Raw genomic sequence first — 26849 nt, forward strand, 5'->3', positions numbered from 1 at the left:
AAGACCCTGACTGGGGGGGGGGAAAAAAAAAGGAATGCAGGGTGTCTCTTGCAGTTGACATTTGGCAGGACATTTGTGAAGAGAGCAGTTTAAATGAAACAGGGATGGGACCAATTCCAGATTGCCCCAGATTAGGGAGTAGATGGGAGGAGAGCAAGAGACGACCACCCACCAGAAGGGACAGAGAAGGGCTGAAAACAGAGTGGTAGCAAACAGATAAAAGTGATAGCTGAGGGCAGAGAAGGGAGGACCACATTTTTTTAAAAGATAGAAAAGGTGGCCGGGCGCGGTGGCTCACACCTGTAATCCCAGCACTTTGGGAGGTTGAGGCAGGCGAATCACCTGAGGTCAGGAGTTCGAGAGCAGCCTGGTCAACTTGGTGAAACCCTGTCTCTACTAAAAACACAAAAATTAGCCAGGTGTGGTGGCAGGCGCCTGTAGTCCCAGCTACTTGGGAGGCTGAGGCAGGAGAATCACTTGAATCCGGGAGGCAGAGTTTGCAGTGAGCCAAGATTGTGCCACTGCACTCCAGTCTGGGCGACAGAGCAAGACTCTGTCTCAAAAATAAATAAATAAATAAATAAATAAATAAATAAATAAATAAATAAATAAAATAAAGGATAGAAATGGCTTTAGCATATTTATAGATCAAAAAAATAGGGGTGGGCAAGGTCAAAAAGAAGATAGGAGGAGAGCACACACAGCTGGAGGGGGTGGCCTTGAAGAGGAAAGAGATACATCACCCTCTAACACGGGCAGATGAAGATGCATTTGTGGTGGGGGAGGTAGCAGTCAAGGCTGCCAGCTGCTTAGCTTAGCAAATGCATTGTCACCTGCCAAGAATGAGAGGAGTGGAGGCTTGGTCAGGAGCTTGAGAAGATGGGCTAATGTGTAAGAGCCGCAGAGGGAGCTGCCAAGTTCAAGAGGGGGATGAACAGTTTGGGGACCCCAATCGGATGGTGAGCCTTGGGAGTGTCCTGATGTGATGTCACAGTTATGTTTTGTGAAACGCAACGCAAATGGTCCCACACCTGGGGGACTTGAGGGTGACTCTTCACACCAGGGTGGGAGGACCCGAAGAGTGAAGGAGATGGAATTTGAAACTCCCTGTCTAAAGAAAGAAAGTGGAACTTGTGGAATAGTAAACAAAATCCTTGCAGGTGCTCCCGTTTTCATTTCCTTTGCATATCCTGTCTCAGTCATCTTCCTGCACCCTTGCAGATGTTGCCATTCCCAGGAAAATCAGGGGCAGAGAGCAGCGTGGGTGGGAACTGGAAAGTCCCTGCTGTGGAGGGTCTTGGGTGGATGCACCGGCTCCTGCTCCCCCATCTGCTGCTCACGGAAGGAGACGCCTACCGGAAGCAGAAGGAGGGGCTGGGGGTCTGGAAGGCTGAGCTTGAGTCGCAGGAACACTAGGGATGCTAAGACCTCTCGGGAGGTCTTGGTGGCTGGTGTCTCTGAGGGCCATCAGCTGGTGTCTCTTTGGCCGAAGCAGCCCAGGCAGGGATTGGGAAAGGTTAGGAGCGTGGACTCCAGAACCAGCCTGCCGAGGGCGAAACTCCAGTGCTGCCACTTACCCTTCAAAGCTACAGGACCCAGGTGAGTGATTTAAAGCCTCTGTGACTCAGTTTCCCCATCTGTAAAATGTGGATCATAATTGCTGCTTCCTCATAGGGATGTTTTTGTGAGAATTAAATGAATTGAAAGGTGGGGACCCCAAACACCCAGTAAAGGTGGGGTATGATCCTTTAGCTCATGGCTGAGTGCCTGCCACTGGGAATTCAGCTTGGGGTGTCTGAGTCAGAGGGGCCTGGCACTGAACCCCAGCCCTCCACCCAGACCACTCAGGACTCCCTTGAGATCCTAATGGGTGTGGAGTATGCCTGCCTTTCCTTCCTTCCCTTCCTTCTCTTTCTTTCTTTCCTTCCTTCCCCTTCCCCTTCCTCTTCCTGTTCTCCCTTCCCTTCCCTTCCCTCCCCTTCCCTTCCCTTCCCTCCCCTTCCCTTCCCTTCCCCTTCCTGTTTCCCCTCCCTTCCCCTCCCCTCCCCTCCCCTCCCCTTCCCTTCCCTTCCCTTCCCTTCCCTTCCCTCCCCTTCCCTTCCCTTCCCTCTTTCTTTCTTTTCCTTCCTTCCTGAGACAGGGGTCTCAGTATGTTGCCCTGGCTGGTCTCAAACTCCTGAGCTCAAGCAATCCTCACGCCTTGGCCTCCCAAAGTGCTAGGATTACAGACATGAGCCACCATGCCTGGCCTACACTTTTATTTCTGATAAAGGCTAAGTGAAGACCTTAGCTTAGTCTGAGAGTCAAATGGGCCTGCCTAAAGTCAGAGTGGGGTGGACTCTCCCACCTGGTCACAGCCACGCTGGCCCCAGGCAGGGGCTGGCCTAGGGTGGAGTAATGCAGAATAGATGCTGCCTGCAGGAAGCTCAATGCCCAAGAGGAAAGGCATTAATATTAATATGTTATATATTAATGTATTATATATAAATTTAATGGCCAGGCGCAGTGGCTCACGCCTGTAATCCCAGCACTTTGGGAGGCTGAGGCAGGCGGATCATGAGGTCAAGAGAACGAGACCATCCTGGCCAACATGGTGAAACCCCATTTCTACTAAAAATACAAAAATTAGCTGGGCATGGTGGCGGGCACCTGTAATCACAGCTACTCGGGAGGCTGGGGCAGGAGAATCACCTGAACCCAGGAGGCGGAGGTTGCGGTGAGCTGAGATCATGCTACTGCATTCCAGCCTGGCAACAGAGTGAGAATCTGTCTCAAAAAAAAAAATAAAATAAAAATAAAATAAATAAATTTAACAGTCATATATAATATAATATAAAAATAATATTTATATAAGCTATATATTATATTTATAATATATTAAATATTTTATTAATATGAATATAGTTTATATTAGATTTATAATATTTATTTTTCATTATATAGTTCTTCCCAAATGTATTAATCCACTGAGTCATTCCATCTCTTCTGAGAGCCCATTTGGCTCTCAGACTAAGCTAAGGTCTTCAATTAGCCTTTATCAGAAATAAAAGTGTAGGCCAGGCATGGTGGCTCATGTCTGTAATCCTAGCACTTTGGGAGGCCAAGGCGTGAAGATTGCTTGAGCTCAGGAGTTTGAGACCAGCCAGGGCAACATACTGAGACCCCTGTCTCAGGAAGGAAGGAAAAGAAAGAAAGAGGGAAGGGAAGGGAAGGGAAGGAATGCTGCTCAGCCAGCAAAGAGGCAAAGCCTCAGCAGTTGTTGGGGGGAGGGCAGACTCAAAGAAGAAAAGGGGAATGGGGAGCAAGCCTTCTCCTAACACTCAGCTACTCCATGTCTCTTATGTCTGTTCTACAAACAATTTTATTCCACACTTGGGGCAGGGTGTTGCAATCAGTATAATGGTTTGGCAATGGACTTTGGAGCTGGACTACCCAGGTTTTGAATCTGACCTTCGCTACTTCCCAGTTCTGTGCCAAGTCCACACCTGCCTCCAGATTCTCACTTGAACAATGAGGAACCTATCACCATATCCCCCTCAGGGGCTGGTCATGAAGATTAAATGAGTGGTCTTTAAGTGAATGCTTTACAGATAGATCTATGAGTGTTTGTTACTACCCTTGCTATTAAATGAAAGGCCTTGAGGGCTTTTTTGTTCGTTTGTTTTGCTTTTCGTTTTTTGAGATAGGGTCTCACTCTGTTGCTCAGGCTGGAATGTAGTGGCGTGATCTTGACTCACTGCAACCTTGACTTCCTGGGCTTAAGTGATCCTCCCACCTCAGCCTTCCAAGAAGCAGGGACCATAGGCATGTACCACCACACCTGGCTAACTGTGTTTATTTATTTTTTGTAGAGATGGGCGTGTCTCACTATGTTGCTCAGGCTGGTCTCGAACTCCTGGGCTCAAGTGATCCTCCTGCTTTAGCCTCCCAAAGTGCTGGGATTACAGGCATGAGCCACCGCACCGAGCCCATGAGGCTCGCTGCAGCCTCTCTTTTGAAGAGGGAAAAAACAAAGTTCCAGCTCTCCAGGAAGAAAAAGGACCTCATGCCACCTTAAGAAAAGGAATTTAAATGACGTGGCTGTGCCTCCATGGGCAGTGGACAGCTGAGCTTCTCCAGGGCTGGAACCCAGCAGGCAGAAATGGAGGCTCCTGGGGCTGTGTGGTCCCCCATCTCTGGTCTCTGCATCTCTCTCTGAATCTTCTTCTTTTGTATATTGATGGAGGAACTGCTGTATCCCAGGTATGGAGCCAAGTGCTGGGAAGAGAGAGTGAATAATAAAGTCTCTGCCCTGAAGGGACTGACAAGCCAATGAGCAAGACAGACAGTATGGAGAATCATATAAAAATCATCCGTGTTGCAGCATGGGTGAGAATTTTCTTCCTTTTGAAGGCTGAATGATGTTCCACTGCATGTATATAACATGTTGTTTGTCTAGTCATCCATTGATTGGTACTTGGGTTGCTCTCGCCTTTGGGCTATTGTGAATCATGGTGCTATGAACATACGGGTACATTTAACCTTTTCCTTTTACATGTGAAAGAAAAAGTATAGTTAAGGAAAATGGACTAAAAAGAGGCATAATAGAAGGATCTGACCTAGCAGGGGGAGAGAGGGAAGGTTTCCCCTTGAGGAAGTTCTATTTTGGCTGGAGCCCAAAGGATGAGAAGTTAGCTGGGTAAAAGGTAAGTGAAGAATAGTTTTGGCCACACGTAAGAGCCTTGAGGCAAAAAGAAGCTTAGATTGTTCCAGAAATGGAAATGGAGCAGTGTGACCAAGGCACAGAAATCCATAGCGAGAGGGGCATGGGGGGGATCCTTGGGGTGGGCAGCATCCAGATTGAGGGGTCATTCAGGACTCATTACAAATGGGCTGTTTTCTAAGAGCTGTGGTAGACAACTGAAGCCCTCTAAGCAGAAAAGTGGAATGTCCAAATATAGAGTTAAAAAAAAAAAGTTGCTCCGGCCACAGTGGAGGAATGAATTGGAAGCTGGAAGGAGGTATGGGGCAGAAGCAAATGCAGGAAGACCAATAAGGCACCATGGGAGTTGACCAGGCAAGAGATACTGGTAGGGTGGGTGGCAGTGAAGATGACTGAAATTGATGTATTAAAGAAACATTAAGGAGACAGAGTTGGTTAATTTAATGATTGATTGGCTCTCAGGAGTAAGGGAGAAAGGGGTATCTGGTTGACTCCCAGGTCTTTGAGCTGAGCAAGTGAGTAGGTGTTGGTATTATCTGCTGTGATAGGAAACAGTTAAGGAGACATGGGCTGTAGGTGCATAGAAATTATTCACTCAGTTTTGGATATCACAAAGTTGAGATCCCAAATGACATGAGAGGTTATGGTGTTGCTGGGTAGACAGCACTGGACATATGGCTTTCAGAAAAGAGGCCTTGTGTGACATGAGATACAGCTGGAAAGGTAGACTGGGCCATGTTTAAGATAATAATAGCACACCTGTAATTCCAGCACTTTAGGAAGCCAAGGTGGGCAGTTGCTTGAGCTTGAGAGTTCAAGACCAGTCTGGGGCAACATGGAAAATCCCCATCTCTACAAAAAATACAAAAATTAGCCAGGCATGGTGGCGTGCTCCTGTAGTCCCAGCTACTTGAGAGGCTGAGGTGGGAGGATCGCTTGAGCCTGGAAGTGGAGGTTGCATTGAGCTGAGATAGCACCACTGCACTTTAGCCTGGGCAACAGAGCAAGACCCTATTGCAAAAAGAAAGAAAGAAAGAAAAAGATAACAGTAGCCAATATTCACCAAATCATCAATATATGAGAGATATTATCATTTTTCATTTATAGATGGGGATGTTGAAACATGGAGAGGCTGTGAAATTTACCCAAAGTCAAACAACTCATAAGTGGCAGTGCTGGAAATACAAACCCAGACAGTCTGGTTATTATGTCTCCTGTTGAACCATTCTGTGATCTGGAATGCTAGAAGAGCAGGTCTGCCCAGCCTAACCTTTTCCTTTTACAAGTGAAAAAAAAATCATCAAGGATAAGTTACTTGCCCAAGATCACCCCAGCTATCAATAGTTATGGCAGACATGAGGCTATGATCCAAGTCTTCTGACTCTCAGCACATCCCTTTCTACCATACATTCAATTTCACATCTTTTAGACTTCTTTTCCCAGATTCATTGTTTTTAGAGACGGAGTCTTGCTCTGTTGTCCAGGTTGGAGTACAGTGGCAAGGTCATAGCTCACTGCAGATTTGAATTCCTGAGCTTGAATGATCCTCCTGCCTGCCTTCTGAGTACCTGGGACTACAGATATGAGCCACCATGCCTTGTGTAGATATTATTACATTTGTAAAAATTTGCGTTTCTCTGTTTTCAAAATTTTCAGTAGGGGACATGTATAATATTTATAGTGGAGAAAAAGAGACTTGCAAAAGCAGAGACATCAATATTATTAAACAGAATTCATCTGACTTTGGTCTAAAGGAGGCATGTGGGGTATCAGAAGACAGGATGGTATTGCCATATTTGTCTTTGATAATTTCTAGCAAGTGTTTCTGGGAAATTTCTATCATTGCGGGAACTCCATTCCTTACGATGGAAAGGAGGAAACATCTCTTATTGTAGGGTAGCATACGGAGGAGGTGACCAGGAGGTCTGTCTTAGGTGAAATCGTTCTCCATGAAATCCCTAAAACCCACTCTCCTCCCCATTCCTCCCTTCCTCACCTACTTGCTGGCCCACCTTGCCTGGAAATGATGGAGGTGCAGGGAGAAGAACAGAGTTCCAGGCTTGTGGGAACAAGACACCCTTTTACTGTCAAGCAAAGCCAATTGATTTAGATGGAGAGAGGTGCTCTAAGCAAAGTGTTTACATTTTCAAACAAAGATGCAAGAGAATGTAAGGATAAGAAGGAGCAAGGTTATCAAAGCTGAATACACTTCCTCAGACTGTTCTCCCTCTAGCAGATGTCTTGGACCAAAGTAAAACAATGTAGATTCAAAAAATCAGTTTGATATAGTTACTTATCTTGAAAACTGTTGAGATTGCTCCTTTTGCCCTTTTTTCACCTACCTTGTCCAATTCATCAAGCTGTCTTCCACTTATTATTCAAATGGGATATATTTAGTTTATTTATATCCCAAGTCATTCTAAAAAAAAAAAAGTTGTTGTGGCTTACCAATAGATAAAAGCCCAGATAATAAAAGCCAATTGTGTAGGAATCAAAATAGGAAAACAGCGAAGAAAATATTAGAAATCAAATGTTTAGTCCAAGGGAGCCTGATGGCAGATCTGAAGTGATTTGATGATCAAGATGAAAAAAGAAACATGATACACATCTCTCTTGAGCAGAGAAACATTGTGAGTTTTTTTAAGGAAAATTAAATTTTTCTTGGTACTAAACTTTGAAAGAAATTTCTCCTATTATACATGGTAGAGAGATAGAATGCATAATTCTTTGACAACAGTGTTTGGATCTAATTTGGTATCAAATCACAATTTTTTTTCAAAGAGAAATTCACACAACTAACTCTTTTTTTTTTTTTTTTTTGAGATGGAGTCTCACTCTGTGTGTTGCCCAGGCTGGAGTGCAGTGGTGCGATCTCAGCTCACTGTAACCTCTGCCTCCCAGGTTCAAGCGATTCTCCCACCTCAGCCTCCCCAGTAGCTGGGATTACAGCCACTGTGCCCAGCTAATTGTTTTGTATTTTTAGTACAGACTGGGTTTCACCATGTTGGCCAGGCTGGTCTCAAACTCCTCACCTCAAGTGATCTGCCTGCCTCAGCCTCCCAAAGGGCTGGGATTACAGGCGTGAGCCACTGCACCCGACACAACTAATTCTTGTAATGATTTTAGATAACAGTGGGAAACTGTAACACTGGACTTTAGCCCAGAGATGCTGATTCACAGTGGAGATTTGATCAGTTCTTGAAAGCACAATGGCTTACGCTTAGGTTGGCAAGAACTTTTGGAAGCAAATCCTATTTTCTAACGTGTTAGTCATTCTTTCCATTTGCATCTTTGTTTGAAAATGTAAACAGTGTGTCATCAATGTTGTTATCTAAATCATTGTAATTTTTAACAGGAGGCAGTTTTGGGTGAATCCTGTGACATGCTTCTAGAGACCTATCTCTACGCCTGTGATGATGATTAATAGGAGGAATTGGGACTACGGTAATTCAGATACAAATCACTTAACTTAGCTTTCATCTGGTACATTTATTTATGTTGTGTCTCTGTGTATCTTTTCTTTCTTTTTTTTTTTTTTTGAGACGGAGTCTTGCTCTGTTGCCCAGGCTGGAGGGCAGTGGTGTGATCTTGGCTCACTGTAAGCTCTGCCCCCCAGGTTCACGCCATTCTCCTGCCTCAGCCTCCCAAGTAGCTGAGACTACAGGCGCCCGCCACCACTCCCGGCTAATTTTGTTTTTGTACTTTTAGTAGTGACGGGGTTTCACCGTGTTAGCCAGGATGGTCTCAATCTCCTGACCTCGTGATCTACCCGCCTCGGCCTCTTAAAGTGCTGGGATTACAGGCGTGAGTCACCGCGCCCAGCCGTTGTGTCTCTTTTCACGAGTGAGTCAACAAGGCATTTAGGAGATGCATGAAATAAAATGATAAAGTATAAATTAAAAATCGGTACAAGAAAAACAAATTAAATATGGAGTCAAGACCAGGGTGGTTATAGGGTGAGGCTGGAGAGAATGAAGATTTAAAGGCAATAAACTTCTACTATTGCTTCAAGTTGGCTGCAAATTGGCTTTGGGCTTCCTAGAGGGAAGGGGGCAAAGTTCACTTTTTCCCCTCTGGTCTGAAAATGGTGAAGCCCCATCTCTACTAAAAATACAAAAATTACCCGGGTGTGGGCACACGTCTGTAATCCCAGCTACTCGGAGGCTGAGGGAGGAGAATCGCTTGAACCCAGGAGGCAGAGGTTGCAGTGAGCCAAGATCGCGCCACTGCATTCGGGTCTCGGCGACAGAGCAAGACTCCATCTCAAAAAAAAAAAGTCCCATTGAAACATAACTGTACTATTCTTCTAGTCTGTAGCCTGTTACCATCATGAAAGACTAAGTTGCTCTTTTTGACCCAGCCCCCGGTGGCTTTCCCTTCTGTGTTGGTTCCTAAAGAAAAGGGGTTTAATTGGCTCATGGTTCTGCAGGCTGTACAGGAAGCATGGTGCCAGAATCCCCTTAAATTCTGGGGAGGCCTCAGGGAGCTTTCACTCATGGCTGAAGACGAAGCACGAGCAGATATGTCACATGGTGAGAGAGGGAGCAAGAGAGAGAAGGGAGAGGTTCCAGACACTTTTAAACAACCAGATCTCATGTGAAGTAACTGAAGGAGAACTCACTTACCACCAAGGGGATGGTGCTAAGTCATCCTTGAGAAATCTGCCCCCATGATCCAATATCTGCCACCATATCTACCTCCAACGTTGGGGATCACGTTTCAGCATGAGATTTGGAGGGGACACACATCCACACCACATCAACTTCCATTTCTAAGAGCTCTTGGGGCATCTCTGCAGTGCTCTGTGCTTCTGTTCCGTTCTGGAACAGAACATTCTGCTTCCGTTTCTACCCTGGGCTTTCACGGCCCGCTCAGAGTTCACTTCCCTCATAACTTTGCTCTCATGTGGCTTTGCCTCACCATGGGCCTGATTCCACCCTTTTCAAATTTGTCCACCTCTACCAACTGGCTCAACTGGCTATTTCCAAGAGTGATCATATAGTTGATTGGTCCAGGTCATCCTTTTTTTTTTTTTTTTTCTTTTTCAGGTTCTCTCTCCATCATCCAGGCTGGAATGCAGTGGTGCAATCACAGCTCATTGCAGCCTCGACCTTCTGAATTCAAGTGATCCTCCCACTTCATCCTCCTGAGTAGCTGAGATTACAGGCATGCACCACCATGCCTGGCTAATTTTTTAAATTTTTTTTGCAGAGATGGAGTCTCACTGCGTTGCCCAGGCTCAGGTCATCCTTTTATACCTGGCTGTATTACAGGTTGATAGCCAGTCTATGAGTCAAGTCCCATGGTCCAAAATGGAAGCTAAGGGATTGGGTGGGAACGTGAAGGGAGCTGTGGATGAAACCAATTCCTTTGCAATGAAGTTTAAGTATGGCAAGACATCATCTGTTCATCTGGGAGAGGGATTGAGCAGGAGTGTGGGAAAACCAGTTGCCCTCTTGCCTCTATTGCAAATAAACGCTTTTGTCTTTCTGAAAAACTTTTCTTCTGAGTTGCTTAAGTCATTCTATTTGGAAGTATGTTAGAGGCTTTGGGGAGCCCTACACTAAAAAGTACCCCCTGCATTTTTTTGTGAGACAGAATTTTGCTCTTGTTGGCCAGGCTGGAGTGCAATGGCACGATCTTGGCTTACTCTGCCTCCCAGGTTCAAGCTATTCTCCTGCCTCAGCCTCCTGAGTAGCTGGGATTACAGGCACCTGCCACCATGTCCAGCTAATTTTTGTATTTTTAGTAGAGACAGGGTTTCACCATGTTGCCCAGGCTGGTCTCGAACTCCCAACCTCAGGTGATCTACCTGCCTCAGCCTCCCGAAGTGTTGGGATTACAGAAGTGAGCCACCATGTCTGGCAATAATCCTTTTTAAATGTATTAAACACATAGACTTCTGAATGTTTTTGGCTATAATACACCCCCCTGCACCCCATTTCTTATATTTCTTCATTTATATCAGCTGTTAGTAGCTAACATGCCATTGCTTTTACATCTTGCTACTCAGATTGAAGTTGGTTTGGGCATCACCTAGCAGCCTGTTAGAAGTGCAGGATCTCAGCCTCACCCCAGAACTACTGCATCAGAAACTGTACTTAATTTATTTATTAAAATTTAAAAAGTTTTAATTATTTTAAAATAGCTAAATTAATTAATTTAATTTAATAAATTTATAAATTTAAATTAATAAATTTAATTAATTAAATTAGAAATTTACACCTTATACAAAAATTAACTCAAGATGGATTAAATACTTAAATGTAAAACCCAAAATCATAAAAACCCTAGAAGAAAACCTAGGCAATACCACTCAAGACATAGGCATGGGCAAAGACTTCATCACAAAAATGCCAAAAGCAATTGCAACAAAAGCCAAAATTGACAAATGAGGTCTAATTAAACTAAAGAGCTCTGCATGGCAAAATAAACTATCATCAGAGTGAACAGGCTACCTATAGAATGGGAGAAAATTTTTGTAATTTACCCACCTGACAAAGGTCTAAAATCCAGAATTTACAAGGAACTTCAACAAATTTACAATAAAAAAACAAACAACCCCATCGAAAAGTGGGCAAAGGATATGAATAGACACTTCTCAAAAGAAGACATTTATGTGGCCAACAAACATGAAAAAAGCTCATCATCACTGATCATCAGAGAAATGCGAATCAAAACCACCATGAGATACCATCTCATGCCAGTCAGAATGGCAATTATTAAAAAGTCAGGAAACAATAGATGCTGATGAGGCTGTGGAGAAATAGGAACTCTTTTACACTGTTGGTGGGACTGTAAATTAGTTCAACCATTGTGGAAGACAGTATGGCAATTCCTCAAGGATCTAGAACCAGAAATACCATATAACCCAGCAATACCATTACTGGGTATATACCCAAAGGAATAAAGGAATATAAATCATTCTACTATAAAGACATATGCACACATATGTTCATTGCAGCACTATTTATAATAGCAAAGACATGGAACCAACCCAAATGCCCATCAGTGACAGACTAGATAAAGAAAATATGGCACATATACACCATGGAATACTATGCAGCCATAAAAAGGAAGGAGATCATGTCCTTTGCAGGGACATGGATGAAGCTGGAAGCCAGTATCCTCAGCAAACTAACACAGGAATAGAAAACCAAATACCACATGTTCTCACTCATAAGTGGGAGCTGAATAATGAGAGCACATGGACACAGAGAGGTAAACATCACACACCGGGCCTGATGGGGAGTGGGGGATGAGGGGAGGGAACTCAGAGGATGGATCAATAGGTGAGGCAAACCACCATGGCACACGTATACCTATATAACAAGCCTGCATGTTCTGCACATGTATCCTGTTTTTTTTTTTAAGAAGAAGAAAAAAAAATAGAGACAAGGTGTTCGTCTGGCTTGAGACCAGCCATGTTGCCCAGGCTGGTCTCAAACTCATGGGATCAAGCAATCCTCCCAGCTCAGCCTCCCAAAGTGCTGGGATTACAGGCGTAATTCACCATGCGCAGCCTATTTATTTTTGAGAGAGGTTCTTGCTCTGTCACCGAGGCTGGAGTACAGTGGCTCGATCATTGCTCACTGCAAACTCAAGCTCCTGGGTACAAGCTATCTTCTCACCTGTCTTCTCACCTCAACCTCCTGAGTAGCTGGGACTACAGGCACACACCACAGCGTCCAGCTCCTATTTTTATTTTTTGTAGAAATGGAGGTCTCACTTTGTTGCCCAGGCTGATCTCGAACTGCTGGCCTCAAGCAATCCTCCCGTCTCAGCCTCCCAAAATGCTGGGATTACATGCATAAGTCTCTGCACCTAGCCTATTTATTTATTTTTGAGACAGAGTCTTGCTCTGTTGCCCAGGCTACAGTGCAGTGGTGTGATTATAGCTCACTGCAACCTCAAACTCCTGGTCACAAGAGATCTTCTCACCTCAGCCTACTGAATAGCTAGGACTACAGACGCACACCACAGCATGCAACTCATATTTTTATTTTTATTTTTTTGTAGAAAGGGAGGTCTCACTTTGTTGCCCAGGCTGATCTTGAACTTCTAGCCTCAAGCAATCCTCCTGCCTCAGCATCCCAAAGCGCTGGGATTACAGGCATGAGCCACTGTGCCTGGCCAGAATCTGCACTTTAACAAGATCCTCAGGAGACTAACATTTGCATTAAATGTTGAGAAGCATTGATCTTAGAGCAAACTTTGGGAAACACTGAACAAGTCTGATCAGTGAATGTGGTTCTGAGAAGTAATGTGCCTTGTCTAAGCTCCCTAATTAGCCAGTAGTAGATCTGGGATTAGAATCCAAGTGTCACGAGTCCAAGTCATATTAACTTTCCAGCACAACATGGTTGTCTCCCTCATCTAGAAAACAAGGAGGCCTGATTTGATCATTGTTAGAGAAGGAAATTAGCATGTGATTGGGGTGACCACATAAGTTATCATCCAAACATAGTCACTTTTTTGTTTTTTTATTTTATTTTAATTATAAAATAATTTTCTTTACTAGAGACAGGGTCTCACTATGTTGCCCAGGCTAGTCTTGAACACCTGGGCTCAGGCGATCCACCTGTCTTGACCTCCTAAAGTGCTGGGATGACAGGCATGAGCCACTGCACCCGGCCTAAACATAGTCACTTTTGAGAGTGGAAGAGGGCACCATTTGCTATTTCAGGACAATAAATGCAACCTGACATAAGTGGTCACTCTATATACCTAAAGATATTTCTGGTTTACAGGGCCCCCTCATATCTGTTAACTAAACTGCCTAAATATCTGATGACAAAGTAATTTTAAAGTTCTAACTTTTATTTATGTATTTATATTTATTCATTTTTGAGACAGGATCTCACTCTGTCACCCAGGCTGGAGTGCACTGGCACTATTTTGGCTCACCATGGTCTCTGCCTTCCAGGCTCAAGTGATTCTCCTGCCTCAGCCTCCCAAGTAGCTGGAATTACAGGCATGCGCCACTACTGCCCAGCTAATTTTTGTATTTTTAGTGGAGATGGGGTTTCACCATGTTGTCTAGGCTGGTCTTGAACTCTTGACCTCAAATGATCCAACTGCTTCGGCCTCCCAAGGCACTGAGATTACAGGCATAAGCCACCATGTCCAACCTAAAGTTCTAACTTTCAAATAAAACCTGGTTCTCAAGGAAAAATAATACATGTATCTCATTATAATAAAAAAAAAAACTATCTAACCTCATTAAGAATAAAAGAAGCTGGGTGCAGTGGCTCACGCCTGTAATCCCAGCATTTTGGGAGGCCGAGGTGGGCAGATCACGAGGTCAGGAGATCGAGACCATCCTGGTTAACAGGATGAAACCCAGTCTCTACTAAAAATACAATTAGCTGGGTGTGGTGGTGGGCGCCTGTAGTCCCAGCTACGTGGGAGGCTGAGGCAGGAGAATGGCATGAACCCATGAGGCAGAGCTTGCAGTGAGCCGAGATCACGCCACTGCACTCCAGCCTGGGCTGCAGAGCGAGACTCTGTCTCAAAAAAAAAAAAAAAAAAAAAAGAATAAAAGAAAAAAGAGAGAGAAAGCCCAAATTAGCAAAATAAGAGAATATGGGAACCAATCACAGATACATACAAAGTTGAAATGATTTTGAAATTGCTTTGCTGAACCCATTCAACTAAATTTGAAAACCTGGTTTCCACGTTGTCATTCACCGTGGCTGTGGCCAAGCTAGGGCTGGAAGCTACATCTCATGGCTTTCTGCCTAGTAATTTCCCTGTGAGTCAACCAGACTTCAGAGTCTCATTTCTGAAACTTTTATTCCAGTACTCTAACCTAGAGCTAAGATGTCTTGGTAGCTTGATGGGAACGCGGCTCTTCCATGGGAATGAGACACAGATGATCTGAAGACATATCTCCTGAGTATACCTCTTATGATAAATGCCCACACGCCTCCATCTGACATCAGCTTTGTCTCCATGCTCAGGCCACCTGGCTGTAGAAATAAAAGATGGGAACGTCCCTGATTCTGAATGTTAAACCTGGAAAATCTCCTCCTGCTGGAGATGTAGCTAGCATTCCATATTTAAACTATCTTTAAATATTTTAATGTTGATAATAGTAACAACAACCGGTATTTATTGATTCTTTACTCCTTTGTCCCCTGTCATTGTGCCATCCCCATTTTACAGAAATCAAAGCACAGAGGGGTTAAGTAACTTGCCCAAAGCCACACAGAGAGTAAGTAATAGAGTTGATATTTGACCCCAAGTAATCTGATTCCAGAGATTATACTTTACCTCCAATTATGACTCCAACAGTTTTCATATTATTTTGAGAATTCTGAGAATTATTCTCAGAATAATATATATTTTATATATATATATAATATATATATATATATACCAGACTATGCATATAATGGAACCACTATGCCTAGTAAATTTTTTTTTTAAAGGTCCCAAGAGACATAGGAGAGAAACTATTGGTTACTGGACATTCACCAAGTGTCAGTCATAGTTCTAAGTGCTTGTACATGAATCAGCTCAGTAATCTTAAAACCAAAACCAGAACCAAACAAACCGCCGCCTGCCCCCTGGGGAGGGTGCAGTGATTCTCATTCATTAGATGAGACAAAGGAAGCCCAGAGAGGTTCCATAACTTGCTTGAGATCGTACAGCTAGGTGGCAAATCCAGGGCTCAGAGCCAGCCCATTTGGCCCGTGAGCAGCATTCTTCACCACCAAGCACACCCCACTGCCAGTCCTTAACCCAGTTATTCATTCAGTCCTCACAGCACATGATCGACAGGAGTCATTTCCTACCCACTTGCTTTTCTCGGGTTAGATGGGGAAACTGACGCTGAGAAAGTTTAAATATTAGGTTGGTGCAAAAGTAATTGTGGCTTTGCCATTTTAATGGCAAAACCCGAATAATTTGCTTAGTGCCATTCAATGACTTGGGGGCTGGCTAGCCAGGGAGCCAAAGCGTGTTGCATCTGTTTTCACTTCCCCAGGCCTTAGTGGTGCGGTCTAAGGCTCGCCTTCTGCCACACATCCTCCTGTCCCTCCTCCCAGCAGCTCCTCCTCCTCCTCGTCCTCCTCCACCTCCTCCTCGTCCTCCTCCACCTCCTCCTCCACTCCCTCTCCCTCCTCCTCCTCCTCTCCCTCCTCCTTCTCCCCCGCACCCCCCCGCCCCCCGGGGCCCTGCCCTGCAGGTCTCACCTGCCGCTCGGCGGTGTCCCGGCGGGGGCCGGACAGCGCCACCTGGCGGCAGGTGGGCGCCCGCGCAGCGCATGCTAATGAGCCCGCGTCGTCGCTCGCGGATTGGCTGGCGCGGATTCCAGTTGCTTTCCAAGTTGGAGGCGCCTAGTGAGGGTCAAGGAGGCCCGGCCCGCGCCCTCCCCGCCCAGCCGCCTCCCCGTCGACCACCCAGGGCTGGGGCGAGCCAGGCTGCCTTTCGAACTTGGGGGCTTCTCCTCTTGTCTCCCACTGGTGCTCTGGATGTGAATCCATCCAGGGGCCAGGATGACAATCCGATACCAAGGCCAGCAGTACAGGCTGAGGATGGCATTTCTCCAAAAGGTAATCCTGGCCCCTTACCTGGGCCCTGGGAGGCATGCCGAGGACCACATCTGGGAAGCGTCCGAGGACACGTGAGGCAGGAGTGGAGGGCACCCCTTTGGGTCGATTTGTGCAGCTCGATTTCGTTAAGTGACTGGTGTGAGTTGTGATAAAGACAATTCCGTTTAGGTTTCCAAGCTGCGTCCTGGACCTGCAGACTGAGACAGAGATCCACGGACTGCAGAGCAGGCGGCCCACCCCAGCTCCGAGTCACATAAGGTAACCCAGACAGCCACCTACGAATTTAAAGCTCCTATAAGTTGCCCTTTCTGGATCCGAAGTGTGATATTTGAAAGTTAAAAACGTTATCTTACACACATAGATCTTAAAACGTATCTTACACCACAACCTACTCACAGATGCAAAGGCAGTGCCATGGTCTTCCATTGCTTGGGGTCCTGGGGCTGGGTTTGCAGCTGAATGTCAGGGTTTCCTTTGCCATAACCTCATTCTGCACCACGTGTTCTCTGTCAGCCAGGCAGCCAATGTAGACTTGGAGGCTGGCATCTGCTGGGCACTGCTCGAGGTACCAGGGACACAGTGATGAGCAAAACGAGCATGGCCCCTGCCCTCAAAGTTCCTTGAGGCTAAGTGGCCCACCCAAGGGCAGCTTAACAGTGTCCAGCCTTGGGGGATGTGGGCTGATGGAGGAATGGGCCCACCACAAGGTAACTTAGGGTGCCCCCAGTCAAATATATCTACTTTTTTTTTTTTTTTTTGAGACGGAGTCTCACTCTCTTGCCCAGGCTGGAGTGCAGTGGTGCGATCTTGGCTCACTGCAACCTCCACCTCTCAGGTTCAAGCGATTCTCCTGCCTCAGCCTCCCGAGTAGCTGGGATTACAGGTGCGCACCATCGCACCTGGCTAATTTTTGTATTTTTAGTAGAGGCGGGGTTTCACTGTGTTGGCCAGGCTGACCTCGAACTCCTGACCTCAAGTGATCTGCCCCCTTCGGCCTCCCAAAGTGCTGGGATTACAGGCATGAGTCACTGCGCCCAGCCAAATACATCTTTCTAGAGGGGCCAAGCTCCCTCAGCCAGCCAATGGCAGAGCTGCAGGTGAATGACATCAGATGGTGTTGACATCCCACCCAACATCAGGGATTTCTACTGTAAGTGCCTGAGCCTCTCTGCTCAGGGGGTTTTCTCTGGCCATAGGAACATGACTGCCACACATGTGGCCAGAGTGTCAGGGAGTGGATGCCCCCTGGATCAGCGTGCAACTGATAGCGAAAGACAGTTGCTTGATGAAAAGTACCAAGCTTTCTCCCCCCCGGGTATGGCTCTTCTGAGGGTGTTCTACGTTGTTTCTCCCAGAGGCTCCCAGTAGGACAGAACTCAGGTGGCCCACAGGGGTTGCTGCTCATGAATGAGCCCTGTATTGCCCACCTTACTTACCCTGTCCCACCTCCCCAGGCACCAGCCGCTTTCGGCGATCGATCTTCCCACCCATGCGACGGGCTAGTTCAATTATTAACTCCATTTTACAGGTAAGGACTAACACTAGGAGAATTGTTGACATGATACAGAAAAGCTGGTCTCACTACAATTGTAGAAACATAATTATTTCTTTTATTATTATTATTATTTGAGACAAAGTCTGGCTCTGTTGGCCAGGCTGGAGTGCAGTGGCGTGATTTTGGCTCACTGCAGCCTTGACCTCCTGGGCTCCAGTGATCCTCCCTTCTCAGCCTCCCAAGTAGCTGGGACTACAGGCAGGCACAACCACGCCTGGCTAATTTTTTTTTTGTGTGTGTGTGTTTTTAATAGAGATGAGATTTTGCCTTGTTGCCCAGGCTGGCCTCAAACTCCTGAACTCATGTGATCTTCCTGTCTCGCCCTCCCAAAGTGCTGCGATTACAGGCATGAGTCACTGTGCCCAGCCAGGAGAAACATAACATTAAGACTGTGGTGAGAGGGAGCTTCTGATTCTACGTGAAGAGTGGGGGTAGTCATCACTGAAGAGAGAGCCTTGAAGCTTGGAGGATCCTGAGGCTTCTGCTGGGCAGAGGAAGGAAGACCCCACCTGCAGAAGCAGCCCCTGCCGAAGCACAGGGATGTATGAGAGTCTGGTGTGTCTGAGGGCATGCTGATTGCTGTTCGCTGAGCATATAGTACGAGGAGAGTGTGAGGTGGGACAGGCAGGCAGGGATGGATAGGAAAGGTCTATGCCTTACAAAGGTGGTGCTATTTTTCCCCAAAGAGCAGGTGAGTGAAGTGGTCAGATTTAGGTTCAAATGAGGACTCTAATGTAAGCCAGAGGAATGGATGGGATATATTTCCTTCCCTGAGCCAAGAGAATTCACTCAGGGTCTTTCTGTGCTGTCTACAACTCCAGTCACCTAGGAAATGATAGCTTTTCATGGGGTTAGAGGGAGTGGTGCTGATTAGAAGGGCCCTTCTCCTGTGACTGTCGAGGCTTTCACACCTGTCTTCACTCCTGTGATGTCCCAGGCTTGATGCAGCCCTGTGTAGGTATGTCTACCAGCCAAGCTGATGCCAACCAGCCAAGCTGATGCCCACCTCTGATGCCTGGACTTGTTGAAAATGTGGTGGAAGCTGGGCATGGTGGCTCATGCCTATAATTCCAGCACTTTGGGAGGCCGAGGCGGGAGGATGGCTGGAGCCCAGGAGTTTGAGGCCAGCCTGGGCAACAGAGTGAGACACTGTCTCTCCAAAAAAAAAAAAAAAAAAAAAAAAATTAGCCAGGTGTGGTGGTGCACACCTGTAGTCCCAGGTACTCGAGAAGCTAAGGTTGGAGGATCACTTGAGTCTAGGAGGTCCCGGCTGCAGTGAGCTGTGATTGCACCATTGCACTCCAGTCTGGGCGACAGAGTGAAACACTGTCTCAGAAATACATAGGTAGATTTTTTTTTTTTTAATGTGTAGAAGGAGATGAAGAATTCCCCTGTCCAGCAGCTCTGCCTGGGGGGTGTTAGCTGGTGACACATAGTGAACTAAACAGCAGGGCTGGGCAACCTGCTGTGGCCTCCAGCACACACAGGGCTCTTGTTTCAGCCTAGCTTCTCCTTTCTTGTGTTTCGGCAACCCTGACCACCTGGGGTGAGGTGGAAAAAATTTCCATCTGGACTTCTAAAATGCTTTCCTATTTGACTTAAGGAAAAGTTGAGGATGTGAGGGTGTTCTTGCAGCAGATGGGGTGCCAGGAAGAGAATTGAGCTTAGACGAAGGCTACAAGAAGGAAGGATCTTAATGAGGCTTGGGCAGAATTTAGAATTGCTTGTATCATTTGTTCACTCCTCCATGTAGCAGACATTTATTGAGCACCTACTATGTTTACGTGTCAGGTATTGTTAGACACTGTAATAACACAGACTTCAGGACACAGTCCCTGTTCTCAAGTGACTTGTAGTCTAGTGGTAGGAGATGGCCACGTGTATCAACACAGTGGCATGGCACAGGTGCCATGCAGACAGCTGGAGGGTAAAGGAGGTGCTTAAGTGTGGGCCTTTACTTTATCCTGGGTGGAATGTCAAGAAAGCATTCTGAAAGATATGGTGGTGGTTTCTCTGGGTCTTGAGGATGTGAGGCTGTTCTTAGGGCAGATGGGGTGCCAGGAAGAGAGTTGGGACAAAGGTGGAAGAGGAACATGAACTTGGCTTGGATCTATTGTGTGTCAGCTGTTGGTCAGAGCCAGATGGTGATGTCCAGTAGGCAATTCTGTGTCTGGAGGCAGGGCCTGAAAAACCTGGGAGACACATTAAACTGGTCATTGAGAATGTAATAGAAATGAGGGACGTTTCTGAGGCTGGGTACAGTTAACAGGGCATATTAGACTTGGGCATTTGGACTGTGGCTGGCAGTGCTATAGTCAGGATGTGAGTTGCCTACTGAAAAAAAGAGTGCAATGGTTTGGGGTCACTATTTACATCTCTGCACAGCAAACGCATAATTATGATTGTCTTCCAGGAAGCTTGCTCTGGATTATAGGAAAATTCCAGTCCCTGAACTCTTGTAGAGAGTGACAGCCACTTACTATGAGAAGAAATCGTGACCATGGGGTGGATGGAATATTGAGACTATCACTTTCTGATACTTTTAGTGACCATCTGCGTTCTTTAAAATGTTCAATGTTATACCTCACTTAGCTGGAATCTGAGAGGGGCAATGCTAGGGGTCAGAGAGAGTCCAGCGATGATGCTTTTTTTTTTTTCTTTCCGATGGAGTGAAGTGGTGCAATTTTGGCTCACTGCAACCTCCACCCCCAGGTTCAAGCGATTCTCCTGCCTTAGCCTCCTGAGTAGCTGGGATTACAGGTGCCTGCCACCATGCCTGGCTAATTTTTATATTATTAGTAGAGACGGGGTTTTGCCATGTTGGCCAGGCTGGTCTCGAATGCCTGACCTCAGGTGATCCACCCGCTTTGGCCTCCCAAAGTGCTACAATTATAGATGTGAGCCACCGTGCCCAGCCCAGTGATGACCCTTTTGTGTAGCATTTGTTTGAGGCCTCAGGAAACAGTTGTGGAGAAGTCAGGATTCTGGGAGAATTGGGCAGCTCTGGTCTGGTCAACAGTGGTGGGGTGGGGTGGGGAGGTGACGGTATGGGGAAGGACCGAGGGTCTTCAATGTGTCTCACGAAAGGAGATAGCTCAGAAGGGATGCACTCTGGACAGAAGGAGAAGGGGTAGCCTGGAGAAAGGCCACAGCTGCACCCTTCCTGGGGAGCTTGAAAATCAAGGTGGGTTTTCTCCTGTCGTGAGTGGACACCAAGACCACCTCTCCAAGACCATTCCGGACCCGAGGAGTCAGTCATATTTTTTGTAGTTTAGATTTATTAAAATTTAAAAAGGAATCCCTTAAGTGAATTTACATGGGAAAAGGTCGGAGGAAAATTATTCTGTCCCCTAATGGGAAGACCCCTAAAAATGTTCACGACACAGACTCACCTCTTCCCAGAAAATCCCTCCTTTGTGCAGAGATGTCATCGCTGGAAAGCCCCTCTTGATTGTGCTTTTAGAAATAACTCCTGTTAATCTCCTTTGAGGGGTAGTTGCAAATTCTTCAGAGATTGATTTTTGTTTTAAACACAAAGGGAAAGAAATGGAGTGACTGTCATTTTTATCAGAGAAGTTTCAATGTCTAACTGGCAAAGTAGGTACAACTCCGCCATTCACCGTTTAGCTCCCTCTGCCTCGCTACTAAGGAGATGGTTATTTTACCCGATGAAGTACTGTATTTATAATCTGAAAAGTTATGACTGAAAGGACGAGGATGCTTTAAGCCCTGTCATCAGAAACTAGCATAACAGTGTGTGTGTGTGTGTGTGTGTGTGTGTGTGTGTGTGTGTGTGTGCGCGCGCGCATGTGTGTGTGTGTTGGGGAGGAGGGGGCCGTTGGCTGCTGCTGAAAAGAATCACTTCAGCAGCCGTGGCTCCTCAGTCCCCTGGCCATCCCAGGAAGAGCAGGACCACCTCTCAGCATCCCCCAATACAGTGTAGGGTTGTGTCTTTGCTCTCCTCTCTGCTGTTGGCCTCATGGCTGACCCAGTGGCCAGAAACACTGCCAAGCCCTGACACTGCAGAAAGCCAAGGATTGTGGCTCCAAATCAAGCTGAAATGAATAGCTTTTGTTCCAAAACAATTCTGTGAGCCAAGAAAGTGTCCATGCAGATAAAGCTTGCAGTCAGTCTTGCACAAGGAGCCCCAGCCGTGTTTTGCATGCTGTCTGAGTGGCTGGCGCGGTGCCTGGAATGCTGAGTGGTGAGGCTATCCTCAGAGCCTTCCCTGTGCACCTGATCTTGGCCCATTTCTTGAGATTGTGGTTCAGCTGCAAATGCTTGTTTAGCAACAGAGATTGAAATAGGAAATCCCTTTCCTTAGTGTTGGCATAAGACATTGTTCCATACTCTTTCCCTCTTTGGGAACATTGGAGCCTCCCCGCTTCAGGAGAAGGCTGGCTGAGAGGGAGGGGGCAATTAGGATTTTTCTCATTCAGCTCTCTTCTGATATATCCAGGTTAGTCTACACCTCCTTCCTGCCTACCTGGCCATATCATGGGTTCCTTCCCAAGTTCACTTCCTCTAGGAAGCATTCATTGATCATCTGTCTTAGTCCATTTTCTGTTGCTATAACAGAATGCTTGACATGGGCTAATTTAAAAAGAAAAGAAGCTTATTTGGCTCACGGTTATGAAGGCTGGGAAGACCAAGGGCATGGTGACAGCTTCTGGTAAGGGAGTTCTTTTTTTTTTGAGACAAAGTCTCGCTCTGTCACCCAGGCTGGAGTGCAGTGGCCTGATTTTGGCTCACTGCAAGCTCCGCCTCCCGGGTTCACGCCATTCTCCTGCCTCAGCCTCCCTAGTAGCTGGGACTACAGGCACCTGCCACCATGCCCGGCTAATTTTTTGTATTTTTAGTAGAGATGGGAATTCACTGTGTTAGCCAGGATGGTCTCAATCTCCTGACCTCGTGATCTGCCCGCCTCAGCCTTCCAAAGTGCTGGGATTACAGGCGTGAGCCACCGCACCTGGCCCCTGGTAAGGGATTTCATACTGCATTATAACGCAGCAGAAATGCGGAAGGGCAAGTGAGTGCACGCAAAAGAGACCTCAGGGCACTAACTCAGTCCCTTGGAAATGATCTCACTCACAAACAGCATTAATCCACTTATGGGGCTCTACCCTTATTACCTAATTCCCTTTTAAAAGGCCCCACCTCTCAATACTGTTACATTAGCAACTAAGTTTCCAACACATGGACTTCTGAGGGACACACTCAAACCCATGAAGCATCCTGTGATCACAGTCCCTTTTCAGCTCCTGTGTAATTAGGATCTGTATGCTTCACATGAGACACACTTTTATTCTGTGCTGTGTATTGGTCATCTCTCTCTAAATACTTTACCACCTCAGCTCCCAGAGGACAAAGATTATGTTGTTTATTTGTAGCAGTCATACCACTGGATCCATAAAAAGTATTCAATTAAATCTCACTTTTTGCATTAGGTTGTCTAGCTGAGTTTTTCTTATGTATCTTTACTGTCTGGTCCCTAGAAGGCATATTGTGACAATGATAACGTCTATCACTACCACTCCCACTCTATTGTCACTGTTCCTATATTGCCTTAGGGATTATGTAACTGTTTCATATTCATTATTTTCATTTGATCACAACCACCCTTTTAAACAGATAGGACAGATATTAGATGTTTTTTTCCTTAGTGGATGAAAATACTAAGGTTCAGAGAGGTCAATTAACTGGTCCAGTGTCACACAGCTGACATCATCTATTTATTCAGCTTCACTGAGGCTAGAAAAACCAGTGGTCTCATTCTGAGGATGGCTATGTGCGTATATGTTAAAAGGACTTTGTGAACTGAGGGCTCATACAATGGTGCATAGAATTATTATTAATGGCAGCCGGGCACAGTGGCTCACGCCTGTAATCCCAGCACGTTGGGAGGCTGAGGCAGGCAGATCACGAGGTCAGGAGATCGAGACCCTCCTGGCTGAAAATACAATACAAAAAATACAAAATACTGAAAATACAATACAAAAAAATTAGCCGGGCGTGGTGGTGGGTGCCTGTAGCCCCAGCTACTTGGGAGGCTGAGGCAGGAGAATGGTGTGAACCTAGGAGGCGGAGCTTGCAGTGAGTGAGATTGCGCCACTGAACTCCAGCCTGGGCGACAGAGCGAGACTCCGTCTCAAAAAAAAAAAAAAAGAATTACAATTAATGGCAGAAAAATAGATACTGCGAGATTTAAACAGTTCAATGAAGACAGAGCAGTATGTATGGATGGCTCTGGATTTGGTTGATAGGAGCCAAAGAGTTGATTGCATTTGAGGGGCCCTCCAGGTGCAGATGTGTAGCAGGCAGCGGGAAATGACTGTGAGGAGGGCGGTAAGGACAGAGTACATGGGTGAGGAATGACCTTCATTCTTATTGTAGGTCTCCTGTATACCCTGATATTTCCTGTCTCCATTCCTTTGCTTCTGTTGTACCTTCATCCTGGGGTGCCTCTCCTCACCCCAGAGCTTGAGGCTGTATTTCCAGTTGTCTGCTACACATTTCTGAGTATATGTTCCAGAGCACGGCACAAACAAGTTTTTCTCTTTCAAAACAGGCTGCTTTCTTTTGTGTTTCCTATTTTAAATACTGACTACCACTATTGGCTTGGCAGAGAGGTAGGACATCTTGGAATCATATTCTCTTGCCTTCACCAAATTGTATACGTTATCAACTAAGTTTCAAACACACAAACTTTTGGGAGTCACATTCGAATCACAGCACCATCCTATGATTGCTGTCCCTTTTGAGCTCCTGTGCAATTAGGATTGCAGTGTCTAAGTACAAGAGACTCATCTACAGTGCTTCTAGTGACCATATTCTCTTACTTTTCCTCATTGCCTCTGCCTGAACTGTGCTCTCTCCTGCATGATTATTTCCTCTGATACAGAAAGGTTTACTCCTCTTTTTTCCCTACTTGGCCATACCATAGGTTCCCTTGCAACTTCACTTCCTCTAGGAGTATTTCTTGATCATTTGTCTTAGTCCATTTTCTGTTGCTCTAACAGAATACCTGAGACTGGGTAATTTACAAAGAAAAGAAGCTTATTTGGCTCACAATTATGGAGGCCGGGAAGTCCAAGGGCATGGCTATAACTGCATACCCTCCTTTTTGCATCTATAATTTTGCACATCTAAAACCATCTATAATTTTGCAAAACAAGGCAAACTCTGCTGCTCCTCCATGAGAGCTTCCATTTGTCTATGAATGACATTGGAGACCTATTGTGTCCTGGATCTATTTGCTCTCCCCCGGCATGCCATGCAGTTTTACCCATTCATGCCTTTGCACGTGCTTGTTCCTCAGCCTGGAATGCTCCTTTTCTCTGGAGCAGAAGCAGCAACTTCTTGCCAAATAGCCCATGTTCTCTGAGTTAGAATTAATGGGCCATGAGCAGAAGTGTTGTGTGGGTTTTCAGGCTGAAGCCTTGAAGGGCGAGTACCAATTCTCCATGTTTTTCTCTCTTCCCCTGCACAGTGATGGAGCACATGTGATGGAATGAGAAAGCATAAATGGTAGCAGCCTAGAGAGCTGAGTCAAGACATCAAGGGAGGGCCCTGGACACTGCCCAACTTGACTTAGCATTTTCTTAAGAGAGATAAACCCTGGTTGGGTTAAACCTGTGTTACCACAACATAATCTAAATTATCCTGAGTAATACATTCTCATTTTCTGCCAGTTAAAAATCTTTAAGTATCAGCTTAAATCCTCTTTCTTTAAAAGCCTTCCAGAACCAACCCACCCCTAGCCAGAATTGATGTCTTTTCTTTGTGCTTTCATAGTCTGTGTAACTTATGTCTATCTGACACTTAATGCCTAGTATTATGGTTGGTCACATACAGTTAGTGACAGAATGAGTAAGAGTATGAATTCCAAAGCCAGACTGACTGGTGCACATATCAGCTCTGTCATTTATCAGCAGTGGGACTTTCAATGAGTTACTTAGACTTCCAGAACTTGGATTCATATTTGTCCCTCCAGAACCTACCAGAGTGTCCGACACAGTAATTATATTACATATGTCAATAATTATGTTAAATAATACCTGTTTACCAGCCTCCTTCTTTTTTGTCTTGCAGGTTGAAATATCAGTAAAAAACATGCAGAACCAAAGATGGGGACCAAAATCCAAAGCCAGAGGGTCTTGGAAATCAGAGGGTCTTACAACATAACAGGCAGTACAGGCCATGGCTCAGGCTAGGCATGGAACAGACTGCAGTTCTCTTCTACAAATCAATCTAGACTGGACAGACAGAACTCCGAGGGAGGAAAGAAAAATGAATCTGATGTTACTTCTTGAAACCACATTTTCTGAAGTCACCATTTTTATGTATCTATCAACTCATCATTTTTATGTATATATCAATATGATTTTATGATCTTATTTTTTTCCTACTAATGTGATGAATTACCTTGATTGATTTTAGAATATTAAATCACTTTTGTATTCCTGGAATAAACCCTAGATGGATGCTTGATTTTTTCTAATTCCTTAGCAAAAATGCTAATATTTTATTCAGGACTTTGCATCCATATTCACGAGTGAGGATTTTTTTCCTCTCCTGACACCAACCAATTCTCCAACACAAACTGCGTGTCCAACAATTCAATTCAATCCTGACACTAACTACCCAGAGTTAGCATTAGCCTCCACAGATTTAAGGCCTCAGCCCCACAAGATTGTCCCAATCAGACTCCAGTTGCAAGTCCTGGGCCACCCATACTTCTGGGCAACTGGTTACAAATTGGGGGTTCTTATGACCACCTCCCGCAGGCTTGACAATTTGCTAGAATGATTAGTGGAACGCAAGAAAGTGCTTAACTTAATATTACTGGTTTATTACAAAGGATACAATTCAGGAAGAGCCAAATGGAAGTGATGCATGGAGCAAGGCAAGGGAGAATGAGCACAGAGCTTTTCTACCCTCTCCGGGCACGCCACTCTCCCAGCACCTTGATGTGTTCACCAACCTGGAAGCTCTCTGAGCCCCATCATTTAGAGGTTTTAATGGAAGTTTCATT

General features: G+C 45.6%; 1 protein-coding gene across 5 annotated transcripts; it reads left to right on the forward strand.

Annotated features, from left to right (window-relative positions):
- The first annotated feature begins 841 nt into the window (after positions 1-841).
- Positions 842-26849, forward strand: LOC100940005 (uncharacterized). Of its 5 annotated transcripts, XR_008515147.2 has the most exons (4): positions 16029-16260; positions 16429-16518; positions 17715-17788; positions 18148-23659. XR_008515147.2 is itself a non-coding variant. In XM_054535695.2 (3 exons), exons 1-3 carry the CDS (start codon positions 986-988, stop codon positions 25920-25922), a joined length of 720 nt encoding a protein of 239 aa, XP_054391670.2. In that variant the 5' UTR covers positions 842-985; the 3' UTR covers positions 25923-26849. The 5 variants fall into 5 exon arrangements, 1 of the variants encoding a protein (XP_054391670.2); XR_010138003.1 differs by lacking the exons at positions 16029-16260; positions 17715-17788 and adding an exon at positions 842-1599; XM_054535695.2 differs by lacking the exons at positions 16029-16260; positions 17715-17788; positions 18148-23659 and adding exons at positions 842-1599; positions 25907-26849.

This window comes from Pongo abelii, chromosome 19 (genome assembly GCF_028885655.2).
Source record: "Pongo abelii isolate AG06213 chromosome 19, NHGRI_mPonAbe1-v2.0_pri, whole genome shotgun sequence".
Lineage (NCBI taxonomy): Eukaryota > Metazoa > Chordata > Mammalia > Primates > Hominidae > Pongo > Pongo abelii.

Coding starts and splice junctions, on each gene's coding strand:
- LOC100940005 (XM_054535695.2), top strand. CDS start 986: ATGTCACAGTTATGTTTTGTGAAACGCAACGCAAATGGTCCCACACCT. Junction 1,600..16,428: donor TTCAAAGCTACAGGACCCAG/GTGAGTGATTTA, acceptor AATTCCGTTTAG/GTTTCCAAGCTGCGTCCTGG.